Source organism: Myotis daubentonii, chromosome X, assembly GCF_963259705.1.
Source record: "Myotis daubentonii chromosome X, mMyoDau2.1, whole genome shotgun sequence".
NCBI lineage: Eukaryota > Metazoa > Chordata > Mammalia > Chiroptera > Vespertilionidae > Myotis > Myotis daubentonii.
Window position 1 is genome coordinate 44,393,852 of NC_081861.1, and position 17,187 is coordinate 44,411,038.

General features: G+C 42.1%; 1 protein-coding gene and 1 non-coding gene across 3 annotated transcripts in view; both read left to right on the forward strand.

Annotated features, from left to right (window-relative positions):
• The window catches only part of LRCH2 (leucine rich repeats and calponin homology domain containing 2), a 110,234-nt gene that overhangs the window by 18,850 nt on the left and 74,197 nt on the right, over positions 1–17,187 (forward strand). For both annotated transcript variants that reach the window (XM_059678606.1, XM_059678607.1), the window contains exon 2: positions 14,788–14,932. In XM_059678606.1, the coding sequence (XP_059534589.1) occupies positions 14,788–14,932 (145 nt within the window). The remainder of the gene's footprint in view (positions 1–14,787; positions 14,933–17,187) is intronic.
• Positions 8,547–8,711, forward strand: LOC132225450 (U1 spliceosomal RNA). Its single transcript, XR_009450948.1, has one exon. It is a non-coding gene; the product is annotated as a U1 spliceosomal RNA (small nuclear RNA).

The window sequence follows — 17,187 nt, forward strand, 5'->3', positions numbered from 1 at the left end:
CCCTGCTCTGTGCGTGACAGGGGGTGGCGCCGCAACCTCCCCATCGACCCTGCCTTGAGTATGATGGGGGGAGTGCCCCAACCCCCTGATCGGCTCTGCTCTGTAGGTGACAGGGGGCGGCGCCCCAACCCCCTGATCTGCCCTGCTCTGTGTGTGACAGGGGGCGGTGCCCCAACTCCCCTGTCGGCCCTACTCTGTGCGTGACGGGGAGCTCCCCAACCCTCTGATCGGCCCTTCTCTGTGTGTGACAGGGTACGGAGCCCCAAACCCCCTGATGGGCCCTGCTCTGTGCGTGACAGGGGCAGCGCCCCAACCCCCTGATGGGCCCTGCTCTGTGCGTGACAGGGGGTGGCGCCGCAACCTCCCCATCGACCCTGCCTTGAGTGTGACAGGGGGCAGTGCCCCAACCCCCCAATCGGCCCTACCCTGAGCGTGACTGGGGGTGGCATCACAACCTCCCGATCCGCCCTGCTCTGTGCATGACAGGGGGCCGTGCCCCAGCTCCCCAATTGGCCCTGCTCTGAGCCCGACCAGGGGCTGCACCCAGGGATTGGGCCTGCCCTCTGCCACCTGGGAGCGGGCCTAAGCCAGCAGGTCGTTATCTCCCGAGGGGTCCCAGACTGTGAGAGGGCACAAGTGGGGCTGAGGGACACTCCCCCCGCCAGTGCACAAATTTTTGTGCACCGGGCCTCTAGTCTATTATAAAAGATCTGGGTGCCCTCAGCTCAGAGTTCCTGTTCTATAATTTGATGTTCTGCATGTGCAAACATTCATCGGTACTCATCTGTGTTGCCCCTGTGAGATTTGGAGGGCAAGGGGAACTGATACAAATATGTCATTCATGCCACTTGCTATTCTGTGAGTAATAAAGTCCTTTGGAGTCTCATGCCTTCTGTAAGCATCCATACAACTGTGTTAGACTAACTGAAGCATGTCAAACTCGTGGCTCACAGGCCGCATGTTGCCCACAATGAATATTTTTGTGGCCCAGCTAATATAATGGTATGTAAGAAACATTTTCATAAAAATATCACCAGTTAATTTTTACAATATCCTGTTATACATAACTAGAGGCCTGATGCACGAAAATTTGTGCACTGGGGGGGGGGGGGGTGTTCCTCAGCCCCGCCTACCCCCTCTCACAGTCTGGGAGCCCTCAGGGGATGTCCTACTGACACCTTAGGCCTGCTCCCTGCAGGGAGCGGGCTTAAGCCACAGTCTGGCCTCCGTATGTGGGAAGCGACCCTCCCATCAGGGGAAGGCAATGCCCCCATCACGCCTCTGCTGCTGCCACTGCCAGCTTTTGTGGCTGCCTGAGCCTCGGCCCTCACAGCCACCGCGGCTTGCCTGCACTTCGGCGCGGCCCTTGTTGGGTGAGCCTCAGGCCCTCGCAGCAGCAGCAGCCATCTGCAGCTTGCCTGAGCCTCAGGCAGCCGCTGCAACTTTATCCAGAAGGACATCCACTCTAATTAGCCTATTACCCTTTTATTAGTATAGATTATTAATAACGAACTACAACATTTGCTAATGACTGATTACTCTAATTGTGTTGCATTCATTTCCCTTATGCACTTTACATACAGGCGCACCATTTCTCTCCACTAATACTAGCAGCAAGGAATGTACATGATATTATTGGGAGATACTTTAGCAGCTGATTGCCACGTCATTAGTCTTGGACTGGCTTGTTTGGTGTGCGCAACAGGAAATATTTCACTTTCAGAGAGCCAGAAAAATAGGTTTATTTGCGTTACGCTTATTAATTTGTGCAGTTATTCAGTGTCTGGTAAGTTAATGTTCAAGAAAAAATATTAATTTTTGTTAAAACGTTCTATTATTTTATGTTAACGATGATTCATTTATTTCAGTCCTTTGTATTCCACATGTCTCTATCGAAATAAACCTATGTTTCTATGAAAATTGAAGCTTTTGTTTTTTTTGCAGCCCACATAAACTTAAACCTTGTTTATTTTGGCCTGTGTTAGCCTTTGAATTTGACATGCTTGGACTAACTTGTAGGCTTACAAGCAGGGTAAACTCTCAGATCCTTAGCGTTCTTCTTTTTTAAAAAAAACTGAATTTATTGCCTGGTTGGTGTGACTCATTGGTTGAGCATCGACCTATGAACCAAGAGGTCAGGGTTCTATTCCTGGTCAGGGCATGTGCCCGTGTTACAGGCTGGATCCCCAGTTGGGGGCATGCAGGAGGCAGCTGATCTATGGTTCTCTCTCATCATTGATGTTTCTCTCTCTCTACCCTTCCTCTCGGAAATCAATGTAAATATATTTAAAAGAATTTGAATTTATTGGGGTGACATTGGTTCACAAAATCATACAACTCAATAAAACATCATCTGCACACAACATCATGTGCCCATCGCCCAAAGCAAAGTCTCTTTCTGTCCCCCTTCACCCTTTTGCCTACCTCCACCTACCCCCTACTCCCCTTTGCCTCTTGCTATCACCACTCTGTTGTTTGTGTTTTACATATGTGCTTAATCTTCACTTTCTTTCAACTAGCCCTCATGCCTCTGACAGCTGTCAGACTGTTCCATGTATCCATGCCTCTGCTTCTATTTTGTTCATCAGTTTATTTTTTTCATTAGATTCCACATATAAATGAGAGCATATGGTATTTGTTTTTCTCTGACTGGCTTATTAATAATCTCCAAGTCCATCCATGCTGTTGCAAAAGGTAAGGTTTCTCTTTTTACGGCTTAGTAATATTCCATTGTTTAAATGTACCACAGCTTTTTTATCCACTTATCTACTGAAGGGCACCTGGGCTGTTTCCAGATCTTGGCTATTGTAAATAACTTTGCAATGAACATAGGAGTGCATACATTCTTTTGAATTAGTGTTTCAGGTTTGTTAGGATATGTTCCCAGAAGTGGAATTGCAGGGTCAAAAGGCAGTTCCATTTTTAATTTTTTGACGAAATTCCACACTGCTTTCCATAGTGGCTGCACTAGTCTGCATTCCCACCAAGTTCCCCCGAAGTTCCCTTTTCTCTGCATGCTTGCCAGCACTTGTTGTTTGTTGATTTATTGATGATAGGCATTCTGACAAGTGGGAGATGATATTTAATTGTGGTTCTAATTTGCATCTCTCTGATGATTAGTGATGTACATTTTTTTATTTGTCTTTTGACCATCTGTATGTCCTCTTTGGAGATGTGTCTGTTAGGCCTTTTGCCCATTTTTTATTTGGATTGTTTGTCTTCCTGGTGTTGAGTTGTGTAAGTTCTTTATATATTTTGGAAATTAACCCCTTATCAGTTGTATCATTGATGAATATGTTTTCCCATGCAGTGGGTTGCCTTTTCATTTTGTTGATGTTTTCTTTTGCTGTACATAAGCTTTTTAGTTTGATGTAGTCACATTTGTTTACTCTTTCCTTTGTTTCCCGTGCCCAAAGAGATATGTCAGCAAAAAATTGCTACAACAGCTGTCTGAGATTTTACTGCCTATGGTTTTTTTTCTATGATTTTCGTGACTTACATTTAAGTTTTTAATCCATTTTGAGTTTATTCTTGTTTTTGGTGTGAGTTGGTGGTCTAGTTTCATTTTTTGTATGTATCTGTCCAGTTTTCCCAGCACCATTTATTGACGAGACTGTCTTTACTCCCTTGTATGCTCATTCAAATATTAATTGATCATAAAGGCATGGGTTTATTTCTGTGCTCTCTGTTCTGTTCCATTGATCTATATGCCTGCTCTTATGCTAGTACCAGACCATTTTGATTACAATGGCCTTGTAGTATAGTTTGATATCAGGTATTGTGATCCCTCCAACTTCATTCTTCTTCCTCAAGATTGCTGAAGCTATTTGAGGCCTTTTTTTGGTTCCATATACATTTTTGGAATATTTATTCTAGATCTGTGAAATATGCAATTGGTATTTTAATAGGAATTGTGTTGAATCTATAGATTTTTTTGGGTAGTACAGGAATTTTATTGATGATAATTCTTCCAATCCATGAACATGGTATATGCTTCGACTTATTTGTATCTTCCTCAGTTTCGTTTTTCAGTATCCACTAATTTTCTGAGTACATCTTTTATCTCCTTGGTTAAATTTATTTCTAGGTACTTTATTTTTTTGTTGTTGCAATACTAAATGGAATTGTTAATTTCTTTTTCTGCGAGGTCATTATTGGTGTATAAGAATGCCACCAATTTTTAATATTAATTTTGTATCCTGCTACTTTGCCGAATTCGTTTATTAGATTTAGTAGGTTTTTAGTGGAGTCTGTAGTTTTCTATGTACAATACCATGTCATCTGCGAATAATGGCAGTTTTACTTCCCATTCGGATCCCTTTTATTTCTTCTTCTTGTCTGGTTGCTGTACCTAGGACTTTCAGTACTGTGTTGAATAAGAGGGTGAAAGCAAACATTTCTGATCTTAAGGGAATCTCTTTTAGTTTTTGTCCATTGAGTATGATGTTATCTGTGGGTTTGTTATATATGGCCTTTATTATGTTGAGATATGAACCCTTTATTCCCACTTTGCTTAGAGTTTTTATCATAAACTAGAGGCCCAGTGCACGAATTCATGCACTGGTGGGGTCCCTCGGGGTGGCCTGCAGAGATCGGGCCCCAGCTTGCACCTCCAGCCTCGCAGCCCTGCAGCCCCACATGGCACCCTGCCTTGGCCTGGTGCCACCTCCTCACCTGCTCCACCATCCCTCCTGTGGGTTGATTGATTGGGGCTGGGCCTCTGGTTGCCGTCTGTGAAGCAATCAGGCCCCTGCTCGCACCCACCTTCACTTGGCGTCACCCACTCACCTGCTCCACCATCCCGCCACGGTCCTGCTCTCGTTGGGGCCCATCAGGGCTGGCAGCGCCTCCACTGCCGCCCGCTGCCAGCCCTGCGTCACCAACACCTGCCATGTTCTGTGTCGCGCCCTGGCAGTCAGCGCATGTCATAGCGAGTGATCAAACTCCCAGTTGAATGACTGCCCGAGGGGACAATTTGCATATTAGGCTTTTATTATATAGGATGGGCACTGGATTTTATCAAATGCTTTTTCTGCATCTATTGATATAATCCTGTGATTTTTATCCTTCATTTTGTTTATGTGATGCATTATGTTTATTGATTTGTGGATATTGTACCAACCTTGCATCTGTGAGATAACTCCCATTTGATCATGGTGTGCGAACTTTTTAATGTATTGCTGGAAGCAGTTTGCTAATATTTTGTTGAGGACTTTAGCATCTGTGTTGATCAGGGATATTAGCCTATAACTTTCTTTGTAGTATCTATCTGGTTTTGGACTTAGGGTAATGCTGGCCTCATAAAAAGAGCTTGGAAGTCTTCCCTCCTCTTGAATTTTTTGGAGTAGTTTGAGAAGGGGATAGGTGTTTGTTCTTCTTTTCCTTCAGATTTTTTGACAGGTACTCCACACAATGGTTTTCCTATAAAATGTTACCACCCTTTTGAAGAAATTTGTTTAATGAATTTTCTTTAATCCTTGTTTATTGAGTTGGTTGAAAATATTGAAAAATTAATAAGGGTCCACTCTTTAAGGAGCCAAGAAAGCTATGTGTTGGTTCAGACTAAACAGTTCTGAATTGGTAAATTAAGAACAGCTGAGAGCTTTCTAATAGTGTTCATTATTTTCATAACTAAAAATTGGGACTTGAAGTAAGATTTATGTTCTGTTTCCTATTGCAAGAAGCAACCTGGGATATGAATGTGGTTAGGAGATTTAGAATTTCTCTGACCCTGCTTTGTGGTTCCAATCGAGCAAGTTATTTTTAGTCTGGGACAGGAAGTCACGATCTTGTGTAGGAGAAGTGGAAAAGCACACATAGAATATGGGTTTGAAGTCATATCTGAGTTTGGAACCTTAGTGCTGTCAGTTATTACTACTTTTTTAAAGATTGGGCATACTACTTAATTTGTCTTTGCTTCATATGCATAATGAGGAATAATAGCTACCTCAGAAGGTTGTTATGAAGATTAGAAATAATTGTGCAAAGTCTATAGCATTTTGATCTAGCATATACGGGGTATGAGTGTGTGTGTGTGTGTGTGTGTGTGTGTGTGTGTGAAATAATTACACCAGTTCCACTTAGATCAATTTTGATGTGAATTTAGAGTTCTGATTTTAAATGATTTCTCCACTTAATACTCATGTTTCTTTAAGCAGAAAATTCTATAATGATACCTTTGTTAATGATGAGTATGTGTTCTAACAACACACTTAATTAGGCGTTTTTCTAGAGGTAAAAATGTGTCAGATTTTAAAATATTATCCAGGCTTTTTAAAAAAAAATAAGAGAGACTATAGCTATCTATATTATTAAATATCCCCTAAAGAAGACTCTGTATCTTAGTTTAAGTTTTAACAGTCTGTGACAAAAACTGTACACCCTTTTGTACACTGGTTAAGATAAAACTAGTATAAGTATTATAGTATAATACAGAGATTTTCAACCAGTATGCTACTGCAGGCACAATGGTGTGCCGCAAGAATTTTTAAAACATGCACTACCGGACCACTTAGTCAGGGGCACTGACCTCTTTTTCCTTAGATTGTCAAATAAAGAAATGACAACAGCCAGCACAACAAGAGTCGTTCGGTGTGAGTGAATCAAAATTATACCTATGTTTTGGTCAGATGAGCAAAAAAACATATTTTGGTGTGTCACAGAATTTTAGTAATTAGTTTAAGTGTGCTATGAGATGAAAAAGGTTGAAAATTGCTGGCATAATAGTATAGTTTCTGAAACTCGTTTTTTTTATATACCGTGGCAGAAATCATAGCCAATGGGCTGGGAATTGCACTGCATGGCAGATGGACCCGTCTGTGGCTCCTGTGGCTGCAGCTGGGAGGCAGTAAACAGATTTCAATTCCATCTGACTTCTCTCCTCCCTTCCCAAGCTTTCCTGACCTCTGAAGCTCAAGAGTGTTACAGAACATAATTTAGATCAGATTATTTAAAATGATCTATTAATTTCTCTAACAGGCTCCCAGCAGTTTTACAAGGAGCCTTTTAAAGGGAGGCAGGAAACAGGACCCAGTAATCTGTCTACTGTTGAGTTACTGCCAATACTGCTTGATATGATTTATGATTAAAATCAAGACAGAAGAAAAATAGTTCAATGTTTATAAAGGTGCTTATTCTCAAGGATACTAATTAACTGAGATACCCCCTTAATGCTTAAGAAAAATAAATACACAGCTATTTAATTTTAAAGAATTATTATAGATTCCCTCATTAACTCTGATAACTTTTGAGAAGTATATTACTTTCCCGTGGGTTCTGTAATAGTTTACCACAGACTTGGTGGTTTAAACAACAGAAATTTATTCTTACAATTCTGGAGACCAAACGTCTGAAATGAGTCTTATGGGGCTAAAATCAAGATTGCAGCAGGAGCATTTGCCCTCCGTTCCTTGCCTCTTCCAGCTCCTGGTGACTGCTGGCATTCCTTGGCTGCATCACTCTAGCAGTGATGGCGAACCTTTTGAGCTCGGTGTGTCAGCATTTTGAAAAACCCTAACTTAACTCTGGTGCCATGTCACATATAGAATTTTTTTGATATTTGCAACCATAGTAAAACAAAGACTCACATTTCTGGTATTTCTTTTATATATTTAAATGCCATTTAACAAAGAAAAATCAACCAAAAAAATGAGTTCGCGTGTCACCTCTGACACGCGTGTCATAGGTTTGCCATCATTGCGTCTAGTGTCAGCTTTCATTCTCACATGGCCTTCTCCTCAATGTGTCTAATCTCCCCTCTGCCTTCCTCTTATAAGGATACATGTGATGGTACTTAGGGCCCATCTGGATGGTCCAGGATAATCTCATTGCAAGATTGTTAATTACGTCTGCAAAAATTATACTTTATAAACCAACATTCACAGGTTTCAAGAATTAGGACCTGATCTCTTTAGGAGCCACCATTCAGCTCACTACAGGAAGATAAGGAGCAAATTCTAATTTCCTTTTTCGTGTGTGTATGTGTGGGAAAGGTGAAACATCTTTATAACTATCTTTCTCCAAGTTCTACTTGTCTCATTAAAAGGCAGGTTTTAAAGTTGTGAAATGAATCTCCTTATAAGGAACCATATTAAATAAAATATCAATTTGGCATTATTTTTCTTGAGTGTAGTATGTTCATTATTAGTCATATTATTCTAGTTGCTCTAGTGTACATGTTGATTAAATGACTTTTTAAAAAAACATGCTTTTATTGATTTTAGAGATAGCGGAAGGGAGAGGAATGAGAAATAGAAACATTGTGAGAGAGAAACATCATCAATTGGCTGCCTCCTGCACACCCCCTTCTGGGGATGGAGCCCACAACCCGGGCATATGCCCTGACCAGGAATCAAGCCAGGGACCTCTTGGTTCATGGGTCGACACTCCACCACAGAGCCATACTGGCCGGTCTAAATGATTTTTACTGTTATAAAAACTCCCTTAATTGTACATCATAAGATAAAAAATTTAAATGAGAGTTTTATGTATAGTTTTAATGGATAAAATTTAAAGTTAGTTTTAATTTTTTAAAGGAAAATATGATGATATATACCTGGCAGGGGAGATACCATGATCATGAAGGTGGTTTTCCCAGGGAGAGGCTTACCCATTACACTCCGGATATGCTGGCCCCTGCAATTTCCCCAAATGTGGGAAACTCAACTGTATAATTTGTGGAAGTGGGGGACTTGTGTTCGTGCTTTCCCCTATTTTAAAAAAAGGATAATATGAGATGCTGCTAGTGCGAGGTAGTTCAAGAAATTAAGATACAAAGTGTTTTGTATAATTTCCCATCTTTCCTTCCATGGTTGTATTTTCCTTTTGGCAGTGTTCTTCTGTTTACCCAATTCTCAGAAAGAATGTTTATACAGATTCAAAATCTGAAAAACCCTTTAAGATTCCCTTAATTAGAGGTTTTATAATAGCTTGAATTTTAATTTTGACTTTATTATGCTTTGTTTATTTGACTCAGTTAAATTAGAATAATAATTATAATTTTAAGTGGTATTTACTAAATAAATATATTAGTCATCTAGAAAATAGTTTATGAATGTAAATTTAATTAAATTCCCTAAGGGGACTCATAATACTTTTATTTTTATAATTTAATCTTTTTTGAAGACAAAATAACATAAAGCATCACACAATAATATGTAAATTATTAAAATACCTTGATGTTATTTAAATGATTGTATTTATTTATTTTTAATATATTTTTTATTGATTTTTTAGAGAGAGAGGAAGGGAGAGGGAGAGAAACATAGATGTGAGATAGAAACATCAATTGCTGCCTCCTGCACGCACCCTACTGGGGATCTAACCCAAAACCTGGTCATGTGCCCTCCTGGCTGGGAATCAAACTGGCAACTTGCCCAATCAGTGTGGGTTGGTTGATTGGGCAACAGGACAGTGCCCAGTCAACTGAGCCACACTGGACAGGGCTATCTGAATTATTTTATTAAAATCACTCTTATTATTATTTTACTTTATTTTTAAATACTCACCTGAGGATATATTTTTAAAATGCTTTTTTTTTTATTTTAGAGAGAGAGGAAGGGAGAGGAGGGAGAGGAGGGAAGGGAGGGAGGGAGAGAGAGAGGAAGAGAGAGAGAGAGAAACATCTATCGGCTGCTTCCTACATGTCCCCCTATTGGGGATCGAGCACAAAACCCAGGCATGTGCCCTGACTGGGAATCGAACCAGCGACCTCTTAGTGCATGGGATGACTCTCAACCAAATGAGCCACACCTGCTGGGCCACTCAATATTAATACTGATATTTGGGCTTTAATCTCCCATTACTTCTTGAACACTTTTGTGTTTTATCTTAACCATTATTTTCAGTCTTTTCTACTTGCTGTTGATTTGTCTACTCAGCTTATAAATGTTGGCCTAATGGCCCATTCTTGAATTCTTTTCTAATTCAGTTACTCTGATGTTAGGTGCTGTCTTCTGTTTCTATGATTTTATAGTACTAACATATTCCCACAACTTTCAATTTTATATAGCCATCCTAGAACTCATTTCTGATATCCAGAATCAACTTGACTAACTAACCATTTTACAACCCCCCGTTTGGAACTCTTTCAAATACCAGGTTTATACACATTTAAAATTGAACCCTTGATTGTAACCTCTGCTTCAAACCCCCCCCCCCAACAAAACCCTCCACAGCAATAACAACAACAAAAATCTTGTTCCACTTCCTACTCTTCCATTAAATAAATAGTGGCCCGGTGCATGAAATTCATGCACAGGTGTGGGGGTGTCCCTCAGCCTGGCCTGCACCCTCTCCAATCTGGAACCCCTCGAAGGATGTCTTACTGCCAGTTTACAGGGTTCAGGCTTAAAACAGCAGTTGTACACCCCTCTTGCAATCTGGAACTGCTGGATCCTAACCACTCACCTACCTGCCTGCCTGATTGCCCCTAACCACTCTGCCTACCAGTCTGCTCGCCCCCAACTGCCCCTCACTGCTGGCCTGCTTGCCCCCAAATGCCCCCCTGCCAGCCTGATCACCCCCAACTGTTCCTCATGCCAGTGTGCTCACCCACAACTGCTGCCCCTGCTGGCCTGCTTGCCCCCAACTGCCCCCCCCTGCTGGCCTCCTTGCCCCCACCTCCCCTCCCCACTGGCCTGCTCACCACCAACTGCCCCCCTGCTGGCCTGCTCACTCCAAACTGCCCCCCCCTGCCGACCTGATCACCCCCAACGGCCCCCCCCACTGGCCTGATCACCCACAGCTGCCCTCCCCTCTTGACCTCTAATTGCCTCTACCTTGGCCCCGCCACCATAGCTTTGTCCAGAAGAATGTCCGGAAGGTCTCCTGGAAGGTCTCCCAGTCTAATTAGCATATTATCCTTTTATTAGTATAGAGGCCTGGTGCATAGGTGGGGCCGGCTGGTTTGCCCTGAAGGGTGTCCCAGATCAGGGTGGGGGGTTCCCTTAGGGTGTGGGACAGCCTGGGCAAGGGGCCTGTGGTGGTATTGAAGGCCAGCCACACCCCCATGGGGTGAGGGTTCCTGCAGGGGGTGTGTGGCCAGCCTGGGTGAGGGGCTGAGGGCTGTTTGCAGGCTGGCCATGCTCCCCACTAGGGACCCTCACCCCATGGGGGCATGTCCAGCCCGAGTTGAGGGGCTGAGGACTGTTTTCCGTTTTCAGTCTGGCCACGCCCCCTGGTGACCCAAGCCCCCAGCCCCTCCTTGAGCAGAGCCCAGGCCCTCAGCCACTCCTTCAGCAGCGGCCAGGATGGGCGGGAAGCTTGGCTTCCTCCATTGCCCGGGGCAACCCAATCCTCCTGCTGCTCCAGCTCCATGGCCTCCGCCATCTTTCTTTGGGTTATTTTGCATACTTTCCCTGATTGGCTGGTGGGTGTAGCGGAGGGATGGTCAATTTGCATGTTTCCCTTTTATTAGTGTAGATATTGTTTACCAGTGATAGGCCAAATCGTGGGTGCCATCCTTGATTCTTACCTCTTGTTTACTCCACTGTATTATTTTTGGATACTTAGTACTAGAGTTTATACAGAATAATAAACTGGGCATAATTTTGTTTTTAGAATTTCAGATTAATTGTAAGCAGTAATTTTTAACTCCTAGGATTCTGAAGTTATAAGAATAAGAGACACAACCCTGAATGTAAAATAAAAAAAGCAATTACTTATTTTTTTCTTCCTTGATACAACTGCATGATGCTTGGGTGTCTAGAGTAGGTAAGCCTGGATACTGAGAAAATTCTGTTTCAAGTTCAGATTTTTGTTCCTTGTAATTCGGACTATCCTTTTATATAGTTATTCAGAATCTTATGGTGGAAGGAAGAAGGATCCAAATTAATTTTCATATTATATAATCAATTGATGTTTTCTTTTGCCAATTATAAAATTTTGCACTAGGTGAGTATACACACACACACACACACACACACACACACACATATATATTTATATATAATGTTAATACATGTATATTAATGTTCTGAGTAGAGAATTTACTACTTTGCTAAGTAAATAGGACTACTCCCCTCAGAGTGAGAAAGTTGAGCATTAGTAGGAGGCTGTTCTTATTATGGCAGATCAGAAACTAAATGAGGTACAGTAGCTAAGCTACAGTGTGGATGTTTTTTCTGACAGAGGTAAATAATTATGTTATGTTTTTAACCAAATAATTATAATAAGCTAGTATAAGCAAAGTATATTTCCATGATAAGGTAGCTAGCTAGTGTGACAATTGTTTAGGCAGTGATTCTCAACAGGTGTAGGAGAGTTTTCACCCCAGGCGACATTTTTTGGCTGCCAGGACTAGAGGGTGCTCCTGGCATCTAGTAGGTAGATGCTGGAAATGCTGCTAAATATTTTACAGTGCACAGGGTAGCCCCACACCAGAAATGGTGATACAGCCCAAAAGGTCAACAGTGCTTTGAGAAACTCCTTTAGGGTGTTTTTTTTTTTGACCTGCCACATGATCACCTAAATATTTTTCAGAATTTCATTTAACATATAAACCTTTGATAGAGGTGTAATGGTTATAATAATTTCATGATTTTATTTTTGTGAAAACTTCAACGAATGGAAGTATATTTGTGTGTACTTGGAATAATTTAGGAGAGGAAAGAATCAAGGATGAATGCCAAGTTTCTGGCTTGAGCAACTCATCAGGATGTTGGTGACATTATTTGAAATGAGAGAAACAGATGTGTGGAACAAAATCTTCAGTTCAGATTTGACGTTTGTAGAATTTGAAGTACCTGAGAGATATCGAGAGGAAGTCCTAAAGATCAGAATTTAGGTGTTCAGACAGATCTTTAAATTGAAATTTGTCAGTATATGAATATAAACTAGTCCTGAGATTGGAGGAAATCACCCACCAGAATGTATATCTTTTTTTAAAGTATATTTTTATTGATTTCAGAGAGGTAGGGAGCGGGAGAGAGAGATAGAAACATCAATGATTAGAGAGAATCATTGATTGGCTGCCTCCTGTATGCCCCCTACTGGGATCGAGCCCTCAACCCGGACATGTGCCCTGACTAGAATCGAACCGTGACCTCCTAGTTCATAGGTCGATCGATGCTCAACCACTGAGCCACGCTGGCCGGGCATCTTAAGAAGGAGAGTACCTTATAGCACAGTGCTTAGGAACACCAACATTCACAATATGAGTGGAGGAGAATCTAGCAAGAGACTAAGAAGTAGCCAGAGAAAAAATACAAAGTGATCCAGAAGTGTAATCTTCCAAGCCAAGGGAAGAGAAATGTTTTTAGGTGGATGAGTGGTTGTTGATATGGAGGCTGTTGTTGACTTTGGTCATACCCATGAGAGTGACTAGAAACCCAATTACAGTGGGTTGCGAATTCCATGTTAAGTAAGAAATTTAGTTGTATTGTAGATTTATGTAAATTTGGCTGTGAAGGCCTTCAAGGTTATAGTGAATAATCTACACTAATAAAAGAGAAAAATGGTAATTGGCGTACGACGATACCCTTTTCATTGGCTAATCAGGGCTATATGCAAATTAACTGCCAACTATGATTGGCAGTTAACTGCCAACTAAGATTGGCAGTTAACTGCCAACAAGATGGCGGTTAATTTGCATATGTAGGCACAATGCAGGGAGGCGAAAGGGAAAGCAGGAAGAAGCCCCCTGCCACTGACAGTGATCGGAAACCCAGGGGGGAGCTAAGAGCTGGGGGGCAGGGCAAAGGTGGCCCTGGGGCCGGCTTTGCCCTGCCCCCCAGCCATGATCGGAGAATCAGGTGCCTTTTCCGCCCTGGCCAGTGATAGCAGGAAGTAGGGGTGGAGCCAGCGATGGGAGCTGGGCACGGTCGAAGCTGGCAGTCCTGGGAGCTAGGGGTCCCTTGCCTGGGCCTAAAGCGGAGCCCATGATCGCGGGGCCGCTGCAGCTGTGGGTCCCCGCTGCCCGAGCCGGACGCCCAGGCCAGAGGCGTTAGGCCTGGGCAGGGGTGGAGCCTGCAACCACGGGGAGCTGGGGGTCCCCTGCCCAGGCCTGACACCTCTGCCGGAGGCCTCAGGCCTGGTCAAGGGGCCGATCAGGTGCTTGGTGATCGGAGGGTGATGAGGGTCAACTCCTCTGGCCAAGGCATCAGGCCTGGGCAGGGGGCGGAGCCGGGGATTGGGGGGCTATGATGGTCCCCTTGCCCAGGCCTGAAGCCTGGGTCAGAGGCGTCAGGCTTGGGCTGGAGGTGGAGCAAGCGATCAGAGGGAGATGGGGGTCCCCTGCCCAGGCATGATTCCTGGGCCAGAGGCCTCAGGCCTGGGCGGGGGCCAGAGCCAGTGATCGGGGGGAGATGGGGGTCCCCTGTCCAAGCCTGACACCTCTGGCGGAGGCGTCAAGCCTGGGCAAGGGGCCGATCAAGCGATTGGAGGGTGATGGGGGTCTACGCCTCTGGCTGAGGCATCAAGCCTGGGCAAGGGGCAGAGCCAGCAATCGGAGGGGTCTGGGGGTCCCCTGCCCAGGCCTGATGCCTGGGGGCAGAACCAGTGATGGGGGGAAATGAGGGTCCCCTGCCTGGGCAAGGGGCCGATCCTGCGATTGGAGGGTGATGGGGGTCAATGCCTGAGGGCTCCCAGTATGTGAGAGGGGGCAGGCTGGGCTGAGGGACACTCCCCCCTGCCCACACCCAGTGCACGAATTTCGTGCACTGGGCCCCTAGTGTTTTATAATACATTAAATAATTGCTTGGATTCTAAGTGATTCAGCAAGTATGAAAATAGTTCTGTATTACCACAGTTCTGTATGTTTGACACTAAAACATTACTTTTGTTTTTCAGACCTTTCAAGAAATCGTTTTGCAGAAATTCCTTCTGATATCTGGTTATTTGCACCTCTTGAAACATTAAATTTATACCATAATTGCATTAAAACCATTCCTGAAGCCATTAAAAACCTGCAGATGTTAACGTACCTTAACATTAGGTAAGGAAGTAACTTTTGGGATACATTTTGGTTTTTATCATAGTTTTAATCCTTTTAGTAACAAAGGAATGTGTTTGGTTTGGCTATGTAGCCTATATTTATCTCAGTAGTATCTTATTTGTATTTTTTATATGTCCACACTACTGTATAGGCCTTTAGTCTTATTTTGAGAGCAATGCTTCTCAAACTAATGTGCACGGGAATCACCTGGGGATTAAAACAGGATTCTGATTTCATAGGTCTGCAGTGGGACCTGCATTTCTAACAAGCTGCTAGGTAATGCCCATGCCTGCTGGTCCTTAAATCACTTTGAATAGCAAGGCTTTACATCAGAAATATTTTACTGAAATCATAGCACCACAATACCCATTTATTTATATGCATCCTCAGTTAAATAAACAATCGTTGTGATATTTTTCACACTCCTGTGACTTTCTGTTGCTACTTCAAGGATGGATAGATTGGGATGGGAATGGTGGAACATTAAGAGGTGGATGACAGTTGATGTTAATATCGAATACGTGCTTACTGTGTGCCGGGCAGTGTTACAAATACTTTACACGTGTTACCTCATGTTCACAACAGCATTTTGAGATATGTACTTTTATTATCCCTGTACTTTTATTATTACAGATGAGGAAACTGAAGCACAGAGGAGTTAACTATTTGCCCAAAGTTCTATATAGGGTGTCTCCCAGAAAATGTATAAACATACTTCGAATAATTATTAAGGCAGTGTTTTTTAAAATATATTTCATTTCACCCTAGCCGATTTGGATCAGTGGATAGAGCATCAGCCTGTGGACTGAAGGGTCCTGGGTTCAATTCCAGACAAGGGCACATGCCTGGATTGTGGACTCAATCCCCAGTAGGGGGCATGCAGGAGACAGCCGATCAATGGTTCTCTCTCATCATTGATGTTTCTATCTCTCTCTCCCTTCCTCTTCAATAAAAAATATTTTTTTAAAAATAAATAAAAAATGAAATACATTTCATTTTCAAGTGAGATACTTAAACAGTGGATAGCCTAATTGATATTTCTTTTCAGATTTAACCCATTGGAATTAATAATTATTCTAAGTATGTATACATTTTGGGAGACACCGTGTGTGTGTGTGTGTGTGTGTGTGTGTGTGTGTGTGTGTGTGTATAGCCAAGATTATAATAAAGTAATATGGCTGTAGAAATCTCATTCTTAAGCTATTACCCTATATTTATAACAGAGTGAACATTTAATAAGAATAAGAATGCCCTGTTAAATGAGTGACATTGAATGGAAATTGCTGTATTGTGACAATTTTAGAATTGTTTTCTTATTTTTCTTTTTTATTGAGTTGTAAGGGATAGTTTATTTCCCTTCCTTAGCGAAGTTAATTGTTTAAACTCCCATATAGGGAAGTAGTATATATAAGTAATATACAAAAGTAATAATGTTCCTTTCTTGTTGTGATATATTAATTATTATGTATGTTTCCCCCAGTGGTGTCACCTGGTTGTACATACTATTTTAACCGAAACTACTTTACACCTTAAAATACATGAGAGAGATTTATTTCCATAGATGTCAGTCATTTGGGTGCTCTTTTCCTTGACCTGGCTTGGGAGAAGTTTGAGGAAAGTTCGTCTTTGTTTCATTTTGTTCTTTTATGGAAAAAAAAGTGATTTGTCCAAAATTGAAGTACATTTCTATATTAACACCTATGGTGTATCTTAGAATACAGGTATGCCTCAGAGATATTGTGGGTTCTGTTCCAGACCACCATATTAAAGTAGGTATCTTTTTGCTGGTGGAGGGTCTTGCCTTCATTTGTAGAAAATGCAACACCTGTGAGGTGCAATAACTCTAAGCACAATCAAACGAGGTATGCCTGTAACTTTATTAAAACTCTCTGATTCTTTCTTGTTTTGATCTATAAAAGTTAACTTCTGATTTTTGTGTACAGTCACAGACATTTTGAACAACCTTTATTGAAGTAACATTTGTTTTAGTGACTGACTTCCTTTGACTGTCTCTAAAACATGTGGCCAAAAAAGTAAAGATTAATGACTTACTATAGTTATGTATAAAGAAATAAATTCTGCAGAAAGCTTACTGTGGTAATTCAATGAACCTGGTTATTAAGGGAAGCAAATAAGTCAGTTTTTAAATGTGTGGTTTTTTTTTATCTGAGGGAGATTAGAATGTTTGTGTATGTGTCATTATTTTTTCTACTTTATTTTTTATTCTGGTGAAAATATCTTTGAGAAACTTTTAA